Here is a 12215-nt window from a genome sequence, read left to right on the forward strand (position 1 = left end):
GTAGCGCTTCAGGTCAAAATAGCAAAGGGTGTCCGAAACCCCACGCAGCCGCGCGTGGTATATTTGCTTGGCGGACGCTTGCGCGCCTGGCGGAGCGAAGTGTCCCCCGGGGCGACTGCTGCGAGGGCCGCTCTGTTTCAGAAGGTTTTTTGGGCTGGGGGACGGGGGGGGGGGGCTCCGCAGGGTTTGGCCCGTCCCCCCAGCGCGGGGTGGGACTGCGGTTAGGAACTGGCCACGGGCCTGGGCCGCCAATCCCACCCCCATCCCCTTCGGGAGCGGTTCCGAGCAGCCTGTGAGCCGCGGGAGCGCCAGCGCTCTCCAGCCCCGCTCATCTCACCCGGGAGCCGGCGCCTGCCTGTCCCGCTCCCTTCCCTCCCCTCCCCCTCTGCAGGGCGCTGCTCCACCGGGGGAAAGGAACGGGATGCAAACAGCAGCAGCAGCAGCTTCAGGGGAGAATGTGGAAAAATTCCCCCCAAAGCCCAGTAAAGCTCCTCCTTCCCTTTGGCAAAGTGCGCGCGCCCAGCAGCGGCTCTCCCCACAGGCAGGGTGGAGGCTTTAATCCTCTGAGGCCGGGGGAACCACTAATGCACTTCGTCCGAGCACTTCCTTGCTACAGCAGCAGCGAATGAAATCCCCTTTGCTGACGGGGTCGGGGCCATGACAACTAAAGGCGATTGAGCAGGGACAATCTGGGAAGGCAGACCAGGAGGCACAGGACCTGGAAAACTTTGCCGCTCCTCGCCCCTGTGAAGAGGCAGGATATGGATGGTTTTCAACAGAAAATGATGTTTGATCTTTCCCTCTATTTCATTGAAACAAACTCCTTTTCGGTTTGGGTGCCAGGAGTGCAGCAGGGAGTAATTGTCATTTTCTTTTCTAAGTAGCTGAGCTATGCAGAAGTGTAACCTGCCTGCCCTTGTTCACACTTAAAAACCAATTCTTAAAGACATTCTTAACTGCTCTAAAACTTTTCAATTCATCAGGCCCTTTGCCCTTCCAGAACCCTTCTGAAATTCCACAACTGTCACCGCAAGGAAACTTCATGTAAGCTGCACTCTGTTTGAATTGTTCTATGAGAAAAAAACACTTCGCTCTGTTAAATTAAGCACAGACATTCAGTGTCAATGGGAACTTCAGTAACTTCTTCCCACTCCTCCTTCTGATATTGCTCTTTCAGAATTCCTCTGGATCCCATCCATACGAAGATTCATACACCTTCTCTGAAAATAAACACTGTGGTTTTTTTTTTAATAGAAACAGCAAATTTTGAGACAACCTTGTCTGATTCTGTCAAACTCACATCAAAGGCATGGGAATATAGGAGTTTGTTTACAGAACACAACCCTGGGCTCATACAAAGCAGGTTATCAAATACAAGCATTGAGAAATAGCTTATCTGTTTTTACAAGAAAAAACTAGGTGACAGTTTGAATGATTTGAAATACTGAAACATCTTTTAATTTTAGAATTCTATACAAACTTAGATACAGACACGGTCATGACAAAATGTGTTCTTATTGCCTGCAAAATTTCACATAGAAATAGAAACACTGATGGCAAGCTTACTGACATCCAACCTGATGAGATATCCTTAAACTTGCAAGATGAATGTAGGGAAATAGAAGACACAGTAAGTAAGTAGCGTATGTGCATTTTGTCGTCCCTGGAGTCTTCTTATTTATACACCAAACTCAAAGCACTGTGAACCAAGATTTAAGTTTTTAACACACATCACACAATAATGAAAAATTAAGTACAAAACAAGAAAAAATATGTAAAGTGTAATCCTGAAAATACACTGTTTTTTTAACAAGGGCACTGAATTAGTCCAAGAATGATTTCCTGTATAATTGTGTATTATGGAGGCACACATCTTGTTTTCTGCACAGGACATCACTATTTGATGGAGTTACAGGAACAAATGGTAACTCTAACAAAAGGTAAAGAAACGTAATCACAAGTGGAACTCAAACTCCATGCCAACATTCTCACAGTTCTAAGCAAAGCTATACATTGAAATATGCTAAAATCATTGTCCTCAAAAAATTCTTGGCACTTTTGCTCCCAATAATTCTGCTTTCAGATTTAAAAAAGTGGAATGAATTACATTTTTGGTACTCGAGTGGGTAAAGCAAAACTATAAATGCAAATACAAGGACAAGTTACAAAACAAACATTTAGTGTTGACCTTCTAGGTGAAATATCTCACTATCATCCTTCTTCTTCATCGCTGTCTTTCATGGTGATACCCTGAAGTCCTCCCCCATCAGTGACTGAGACTGTGGCCTCCTCTACTTTAAGACGGCTGTGAATGGTATCATAGGTTTTACTATTCAGTGTTCCTTCCAACACACCCTGCAGTCTGAAATCTCGGTAAGTTTTCTGTAGCAAGAAGAGAGAACATTCTAAATGCACCATTGGATTTTCCCAAGAAGCCCATGCATAGTCACTGCATAAAGTGCCCAATTATACAATTATTAGAATAGTTTCACTCCTTTTAAAAATACAGGCCTATCCTTTTAAGTGGTGCTGGTGCTTTCACTTTTGAGTTAGAGCTCAGCACTTTCTGAAAATTAGGTCCTTTTAAAAATCTCAAGATAACCCTCCAAAATACAAGGCACCCAAAATCACTAATCACTTTTGAAAATTTGGGCCACAGAACACAACCACCAAAACCATGCTGTGTGTCCATATAAGCAACTTATTGTCATAATCGTCTGAGAACTTGTGCAAGTCAGGAGAGATGTGAAGTGATAATAAACCACCTACTAGAAACATTAAATAGTTCATGTTACCAAGATATATTAGCAATTATTTCTTTAAGGTAGTTATCAACTTTTTCCTCTTGTGCACCACTTTGAAAGAAAGATCGCCTTTCATGGGTCTGTTCCCTCCCAATACAATAATCCCCTAAATACTTGGTTCCTAAAGACCTTCTTTACACTTTGATCTCTTGCAGTGGTCCAGCTTTCACTAGTGGTAGCAACCATGGAAGCGGACAGAGGTGTTAACAGCCTGTTTTAACTTTGGGTAATTTTTGCAAAACTGCATTAGCGTAGACAATGCTAAATTGTTTCATTCTATGGACACCAGAAAAGGGTCCACTGTCCCCAATTTAAAAAAACATTCCTTTAAGATGGTGTGTTTTGTGTTAAGCTTCCAGACTTCACTCAGTGCATATTTCACAGTAACTCTGTAGTCCCCTCATTCATTCAGAGATAACCTGACAAAGAGCTTTGTGAATGTCTAAACAATTTGGCATAATTTTGTGAAATCAGTCTTAAGAGTACAGCATTTTGAAGCTGAGAAGTCTACAGCTGTATATTCAATTATGAATTTGGTTACAGCTACTGTTTACCATCCAGCAGAAAATCTCAACACCTGGACTCTTTCCTCATGATATAATTTCTTTTGCAGTTATCTCTGCATTATAAACCAGGTGTTTATGAAAATACTTTCAAAAACAAGTTTTAAGATGTGTTCTGCATTCTGTGACATAACAGTTTCTGTGGTCACTGCTTTAAAAAAAAAAGCCAGAGTAAATGCTCACTTAAATTGCAAATCATCTACATAACCTTCCCTTTGTTCACTTCTCAAGGTTTTGTTTCCCTGATGCATTGATTTGCCATGACACAGCAGAGGCTACTGTTTCATTTGACTTTCTGTGTTGGGCAAGAAGACATTATTCACTGATGATGTCTAAAAGCAGGCAGGCAGCACTGCAGTAGTGAAAATCCAACACACTCATACTCTGCCATGTTTTCTGGTAGCACTGGTTTGGGCTTACAATGTGCATGGAAAAAGCTATAGGAGAAGAGGACCAGGAAAGGACTAAAGCCCCACAATTCCCTACTACTCTGTCTACTTTAACCACTGCCTGTTAATTTCCTATATGGATCCACTTTGCTGACTTTTCCCTGTCTCATTGATTCTGCCCCCAGTCCATCCAAAACACAGCTATCAAGTTTTTCATTCTTCCAATGCTCTGACTAAATCACTCCTACTGATTCTCAATCCAGATTTAATATTTTTGCATTCATATTATATGCCTATTGAATAATCTTTTGTAGATGCAATTGACATTTCATCTACAATTGCAATTGTAGATGAAATTGACATTTCAGTGCAATAAAACCAACAATAAAGTAACTATAACTCAGGGTAACCAAAGCAATCCCAATAAGGAGCCTGTCTTTCCAGGGAACCCGTCCTTAACCAACTCCCTTAGACTATTCCTGGGTTAACTGATGAGGTCTGCAGCCTGCCCTGAACATCACAGTTATTTCTCTGTTGGATCAAAGAGGGAATAGGTTCCAGAGTTGAAGACCTTCTACTGAGATGGCTCTGTTCTCAGCCCCAAAATGAACATATCAGTTTGATTATCTCAGCTGATTTCAACTGCTGCACCCTCTCTCTCTTACCCTGAATTGCATCTGGAAATGAACTGGTAGCCACTGCACTCAACAGAACATAGGTATAGTGTGCTCCCTGAAGGAAATCCTTTAAGTCAGTGCCACTTTAAGCTGTGTTCTGAACCACACTGAGATCAAAGTTCTACTCATCACTTTCAAATCTCTCCAGAACTTCATCACTGCTCATATCTCTTTCATCTCTGCTTATGACCCTTCCTACTTCATGCACTCTATGCTTCCTTTCCAATCACTTGATTTATGTCCCACATCCACTATAGCCTTCTTTCATGACACCCTCAATGCCTGATATTGCTTGTGCAAGTACAAAGCTCAGAAATATCCATTTTAATTAAAAACTTTAACCTATGCCCCAAGTCCCCACATTTTAGAGTTTGTGGGTTACCTTGTGGATTTTTATACTGTGGATTTGAGCAACGTGGGTGCACTTTTCCTTTAAACGAGGAAACAATTATGGGAGAACAAATAGAAAACGCTGTAGACTCTGGATACAGTCACTCACTATATTTCACTACTGTATATACAGTAGGATTTTCACACTTTTTCAGAATGCTCCTTTTACATGACTTTTAAAGATTGATTTTGCAACCATTATCCAGACAAACCTCCCATTGATTTCAGCAGAACTTTTGCCTCATAGACTTCAGCATCAGGCCCATTGATATATTTTCAGTTCAGTGTAGCGGCCTTCGGTGGTGCAACTGCTGTTATTGCTAAAAGCAGTTACACATCTAAAGCATCTCTTGCTAATTTGGGAGTTTTAGTATTTTATTAGTATTTCTCCTAGGGTAGCCTCTGCTGGCCAGCTGGGGAAAGAATATTTCTTATCCTTCAGAGTACATTTTTCCCCTCTGTGTGCACATTCAGGTGCTCTGTTGTGCTTGCCATGAATTTAGCACATGGACGCAGAGATCTGGCATACCTCACTTAGCGTACAGCTCTGTGCAAACTGATGGTACTGTATAAATAAAACAATACAAGTAATGATGTACTACCAAGTAATTGTCACTTAATCTCATTTATAGTCTAAGGTATCACTAGTGTCCAAGTAGCAGCCTTTTTTCTTGAATTCCAAGCTTTGATGACCTTCCAAGACAAAAGCCTTTTCATTTACTTAAATTCAGTTTCTTTCCTTTTAAATTTCCAGGCGTGTCCATGTGTTCTGTGGCTGTTTAGCTCATACCAATCTTTTTAAAGACTTTGTGATCCTTTTTTAGGTACTTATAAAATACAACAAGGTTTCCTCTTGGCATCTTTTCCGAAGCGTGTAAGATTAAACTCTCATTCTTATGATGGTAGTTCAGAGCCTTCGAACAACTTACATAGCTCTTTCTCCAGAATTTGTATATACAGATAGATGTAAAGTGACCCAGATGGGATTTTAGGACCTCTTCTACACGAGAGGCCATAGACATTTAAACCAACTTTGGAACCCTCTCTCACATGCCCATAACACTCCACATGTCTAGCCGCAAAGTTGCTACCAGTTTTGCACAGGTGTTCACTGCACTTCCTCTAAGCAAGGGTAACCACTGTGTCACTCTGTAGTTTTAATGTAGACAACAGTACTGGCATCTATTGACTCACAGTGCACCAGTCACTCCTTAAGTGTCCGATTAGGTAAATCTTTTGGACTCTCTGGACCTGGGGTCAAGTTGTCCAGAAGCTCCTCACTTGTATAATTTTGCCTTTAACTCTCACTGTGTGCACTTCTTGTATTCCATCAGCACTTTAGCCCTGGAGGAGAGCAGGTGATGTTTCCACTGTTGTCCTTCCTCGAGAAAAATGTTGAATTCCACGAGGGGGCTCTCACTGGAGTCACCACTTACAGTGTGTCTTGACTATGCTGTCACCAGCCAGTGGCCTGAAAGGAAATTGGTTCCATTGAAACCAATAGTGCAGGACCTGGCTCTAAGATGGCAAAACTGAACTTGGATGGCCCGGTGGGCCATATTTGATCATTTTTCCAGTTTACAATGAAAATTCCAAATGTAACTCTAGTGTCCAAGAGAAGAATTTGCCCTGATGTTACAGCCATGACTTTAACTGTACAACACGATAATTTGGGGAAAAGGTTATCATTGAGACCAACAACTTCTTATTGGACCTATGGATAACAAGAACATTCAGAACTACAATAGTAAGGATTTTAAAAGTTTGGAAAGGGACACAAATTCCTCTGACTCGAGGTATAAGCCAGTTTCTCACTGATGGGGGTTAGAAAGAAACTTTCCAAGAGGGCGGGTTATCCAATAATTGTGTAATGTAGGATTTTTGCACTTTCCTCCGAAGCATTTGGCACTAGCCACAGTCAGTGATAGGACACTGGACTGAAAAGACCACTGGTCTCATTCAATATGGCAATTCCTTTGTTCCTAATTCTACTGGTGCTCTATCTGGCCTAAGAAAAGTTAGGAAATTCTATCCAATATGTGTACAGTGTTCTCCACACTGAACCTAATACATCACAATAGATAATGAAATAGAAAAAATAATTAAAAAATAGTTACCATCCACTTTCTTGAGGGCAGGGAAAAAACGGGGTAAGTGTACTATTGTAATTGTCAAGATAAAAATAGCAGCTTTCAGCAGTCCCTATGCAAATTGCTCCAGTCTGTTCCAGGTAAGGATTTGTAATTGAGATGGTAGACATAATGCAGTCAACATATTTATTCACTGTAACTGATCGGTTGATTCCTCTGTAGTGAGGTTACAATGGACAGTAACTACTCATTCAGGGAAAGGTGTTCACTGCAACTGAATGCAATAACTCTTTGTCTAGGCAGAAGGAAAAAGAGGACAGAGCTCTTTTAAGCATCCGTACTGCATCTGGGTTATGAGGGAGAGGAGAAGGAGGACAGACTCATCTGAGTGGAGCCAAGGGGGAAACAGGAAGAGGCCGGGCCAGGGAGGGTCACTGACTCATCATGTGCACCAGGGGAAGGGGAGGGTATTCATGCCCCTGCTGCATTCCAGAAGGCTCTCTCTCTCTCAATCACTGATCAGTAGCATCTACCCTCTCACCCAGGGGATCAGAATAGAAGCAGATTTTATGATCTTCTGTGGGCTTGCACTAGTTGCCTTTTTTCATTTGGGGCTGGCAAGGAATTTTCCACTCACTGTCAGATAGGCTGAAGTCGAATGAGTTTTTTCCACCTTCCCTGTAGCAGGTCAGGGACCTGGTGAGGCAGGTAATGAGGGTAGGTCTAGATATCACAATTTGGTAGGTAGTAGGTGTGGCAGGTGTCCAGTGCAGGTACTTATTACAGAGGGGATATGGTTCCCAGATAAACAGGAGCTGGAAGTGGGTTTAGGGCAGTGGTGGGCAACCTGTGGCCCATCAGGGTAATCAGCATGTCCCTGCGGACTGCGCTGCTTCCTGCAGCTCCCATTGGCTGGAAATGGTGAACCGCAGCCACTGGAAGCTGCGGGCAGCCATGCAAATGTAAACAAACTGTCTAGCAGCCCGCCAGTGGATTACCCTGATGGGCTGTGTGTGGCCCGCGAACCACAAGTTGCCCACCACTGGTTTAGGGGGAGGCATCCCCTAAGGAAGTTGGTAAAAGTAGGGTTGGAGCTCCTAATGTCTGGTTCAGCAGGGAGACAGCCCCATCTTTTTTCCAGCCCCGTTCAACTCCCTCAGTTGAGGGGACGGTGGTGAGAATGGGCTGAGATCAGGTTCAGATGGGGGAAGCCTGTGGGCAGTGCTTCCAAATAGGTGGAAATGGTTAAGGAAAGAAAGATGACCTGCACTGTACGATTTATTACCAACTTTTCCGAGATAGTTAAGTGAATAAAGTGGCCTAATTAAATCACATTCATTGCCTGTCTTTCTTCCTGCAAATCAAGATAAGCATTTTAAAACATACTTCCCCCGTCCCCATACTCACAGGTAACCAAAGGGGGATGAAACCCTGATAAAAAGCAGCAACTTGCTTCACTATACATGTCTGGATTTGCACAGTGACCCATGTTTATCTATAGTAGTTTATTTTCTATTAACTATCCCTCACTTTTCTCCCTAATGCCCTAATTCAAATATATTTTTGTTTACCTTGACTATCTTGATGAGAGTCTTCAGCTGGTAGACGTGAAGCTGAAGATCTAATCTATCGGCCAGCCACATACATATGACTTTCATGGAACTGCTGTACCATTGCTAGAAAGAAGGGTGAGAAAAGACAAAACAACGCTGAAGTATTCATTTACCATATTTAGTAATGAGAGGTAATGACCATAGATCAGCCCTCGAAGTCATCAGTGATATAATTTTCTGTTAAGAGAATTGCGTGTGGTGCTAGGAAATCAACTAACTTGACCTAGACTAATGGGTGTAATTTAGGGATGGGAAGAAGGGCATTGCCCCCCGCCCCCGCCCCCAACTGCAAACCTCAGGCAGGGGCCGAATTTGCCCTCCCAAGCACAGCCCTATTGATCTGACTGGAGCTGCCTCCCCCTCACAAAAAATATATAGAAGTAAAACTACACCTATTCCTGGACTGTTTTACATTAATTAGCACTCTCTACGCTGTCTTTGAGTTGTAACAAATTAATGTGAAATAGTGTTTTGCACTGTGCTATCTGTCAGTAAGAATGGGTATTAAACACACATATGAACGAACTGACTGCTGAAACAGTAGGGGAAAATGCAGTAAGATTAGCTTTAAAGAAAGATTTTGCCTTGCTTCAGGGTTTCCATACCAAACAAGAAAACAACATCTAATACAGGATAAGGGCATCAACGATGAGCCAAAAATCCTGAAGTCCTTATTCTGTTTTTACTCACTCCTGACTTCGGGAAATCACCCCAAAGTCAATGGGAGTTTTACTTCAGTAAAACCAGAAACAGACAATAAAAGAAGTAAGATTTTCAGGATTTTGCCTTCCATTTGTTACCAACTATATTACAAAATATCTTTTTTTCCTTTTGCATGGTAGGCATGTCTGTAAACATTTTCACTCAAAGCTTTATGAATGGATATTGCAAAAATAATCTTACTGTAGTTGGTGCTCATTTTATTATAAAAATAATGTCCAGCTCAAATATACTAGAGTCCAAGATAGAGCACCAAGTTGCATTAAAATTAACTAAAGTTAACAGAGTTTTTACAAGACGCTGTAGTAGTTTTATTCTCTCTCATGTAAATTACTAACCAGATGTCATTCAGTCAAAGTATAAAAAAGGAAGGGGCTTGTTTCATTTTAGGAATAAGAGATTACACTTTGAGAGAGTTCATGTCTCATCCTTATTTATAGTCTCTCTCCCACAGGGAGGAGGCTTAAATCCTTTCCTGTTGTAATTTCCTGTCCCCTTACAACATACACAGATATGTAAAGAGAGAAACATTGCGTCTTTATGTTTTAAAATGCAGCATATGATACAAGGTGCATATATTAACAAAGTTCAAAGGATGGCTACTGTACGCAGCTTTAGCACTCTCTGGATATTGTAAGCCCAATTAAAAATATATTGAAAGATCTAACGCAATGTGGTTTCTGGATATTATCTAACTAATGATAAAAGTAGCACTCTTTGTACCAATAATGCCAGCCTTCTGTAACAAGCTTTTTATGCATATATTGGATACATATTTAAATTCTTTTTCTTTATAGTAAACAAAATAAATCTAGACTCAGAAGTGATTAGCAATCAGCTTTAAGAAATGTTTGTAATGATTAAAAGTAAGATTTTCATATGTATTTATTAAGGTTGCTTTAACAATTTTGTTTAATATTGATAAAAGGTATTTTAATTACATATCACAGGAAATAAATTAATTTTACTTTTTATCAAACGTATTCCTATTAATTTATTATTATATTGAACTGAACAAACACACTGAATAAAATGCATGCGGCCATACAAATCTCATAAAATGAAATAACTTGATTTGTTTAATATTATGTAGGGTTGATTTGGTATCCATGGAACATTGCTCCGGATCACTGAAAGACATTCCTTAATAGAGTTTCTTTTCTTTTATTAGTCACAGGCTTATTTTAGGGTTTTCATTATAATTTCTTCACTTTTTTTAAAATAATGGATAATGGGGTCTTATTCAAGTAAAGGCTGACACAGGATGATTGTCATGTACTATAACAAATAGCATATATGTGAATTCACTTGCTGGACTCTGATGACATGATAAACTTGAAATCTCATATAGACATTCACTTGCTGGACTCTGATGACATGATAAACTCATATGAGAATGCATGTCTCATATAGACATGCATTCTCTCTGAACCCTCTACTGTTCTTTGCAACAAGATGGACCTAATCTATCCTCTTGTTGGTTAGGAGCTACACATCTTAATCTTGCATAGGGGAGAGATACAGAACATGATTCTATCAATGAACTTTCAGGAAATGAATATTATTCCATGAGAAAAACCTGTATAACATGGGCTACAATTTACTTCTGCTAAGGGGGTTGTGTTGAGATAATTGGTAAGGAATGAACGAGCAAGCTGCAGACACTGTGATAAGTTCTGTGACTGGTTATCCTTGTGTAACACTATTGAAATTAATGGAGTTGTAGAAGGAAAATTAAGAACAGAACCTGTCTCATTCTCTCAAAATGAGTGTATTTTCAAAAAAATCCAGATACGTAAATGAAAACTGCCATGGAATTCAAATTCATTACATCACCCCAATAAGACAGACACATTGAAAACACAGCCAAGAAACTAAAATCACTGCTTCACATTAGTCCAGCTAAATCTGGAAATTAAAGAATAAATGCTGCTCAGGCAATATTTGAGAGGCAAATAAAAATTAACTTTGTCCCTCCATTGTATAAATAGGATTATCAATACACCAGGGCAAAAAAGCATTTTTATAATTATTAACACAAAAATGGTAAAATGTTAAAATCAAGATCACTGAAAAATTGTTAGCCTAGTTTTAACAAGCTAACCATATACAGGAAAATAGTTCAGTGAAATTACCATTAAGCAGTATTATCTGATATTATATATCAAAACACATGCAGAAAACATTTAAAAAACACCATATGGAAAATGACATTTAAATTTTGAAGCCAGAATTGTTATAGAATTTTTACAAGAATCACAGCATATTTTCAGGGTCTCTCCCCTCCCGCGTCGCCTTGGTAGACAGAATTCCTGTTACTTTCTGGCCTCTACTCCACAGACTTTGGGCATTTAAGGAATTTCTTCTAGACTATCTAAGATGAATGTTTCCCTTTTTCTGTTTTTTTAAATGGTGTTAAAAAAAAGCAGAGTGCTACAAACTCAGAGGGGGTTGGAAAGCAGGCCATGCATTTTGACCATCATCAGTATAGTTTACTGGCAGAGTATGCACCAAACGTGTCATTTGGAAGATCTGTTGCAAACTCACTTGCAACCGTTAGCAGTCAGATAATGGATTTTAGCTTTCAACATTTTTAAATAAAAACAGTTCCTTTTTAACTGGTAAAAATGCACTTTCCCCCTTCTAACAATGACACTGGAAGGGCAGTAAGACACTTGCAGACGTCAATGATACAGTATTAGTGGCTTATTCTTTGCTGTGGTCTGTGGAGACATAAAGCAGTAAGGGAATATTATATATTTTTTCACATCAGTGCATGACAACAGCCAACCACTTTAAGAAAAAATATGTTAGTTTTTTCTTATTCATGGTTCATCCAGCTCCTGTAACGGCATGCATTACTCACTTCAATTTTCCAGAGATATCTCTTTTAAAGTAAAAATAAGAGAAAAGGAAAGGCTAGGGTTGACTTTGTGAGACCCCTGTATTTATTCACACTTATTGTGCAT

At 40.2% G+C, this 12215-nt stretch overlaps 1 protein-coding gene across 16 annotated transcripts in view; it reads right to left on the minus strand.

The window, feature by feature from the left end:
- Nucleotides 1–1467: 1467 nt before the first annotated feature.
- The window catches only part of CADPS2 (calcium dependent secretion activator 2), a 555767-nt gene continuing 545019 nt past the window's right edge, over nucleotides 1468–12215 (minus strand). For 6 of the 16 annotated variants that reach the window (XM_074942337.1, XM_074942331.1, XM_074942335.1 and 3 more), the window contains 2 exons: nucleotides 8485–8589; nucleotides 1469–2382 (listed from right to left, as the gene is read on the minus strand). In XM_074942337.1, coding sequence (XP_074798438.1) covers nucleotides 2212–2382; nucleotides 8485–8589 — 276 coding nt within the window. In that variant the 3' untranslated portion in view covers nucleotides 1469–2211. Of the gene's footprint in view, nucleotides 2383–8484; nucleotides 8590–12215 lie in introns of those variants that run through there. The other 10 variants (XM_074942338.1, XM_074942340.1, XM_074942336.1 and 7 more) reach the window with 3 other exon arrangements.

Source organism: Natator depressus, chromosome 1 (genome assembly GCF_965152275.1).
Source record: "Natator depressus isolate rNatDep1 chromosome 1, rNatDep2.hap1, whole genome shotgun sequence".
Classification (NCBI taxonomy): domain Eukaryota; kingdom Metazoa; phylum Chordata; order Testudines; family Cheloniidae; genus Natator; species Natator depressus.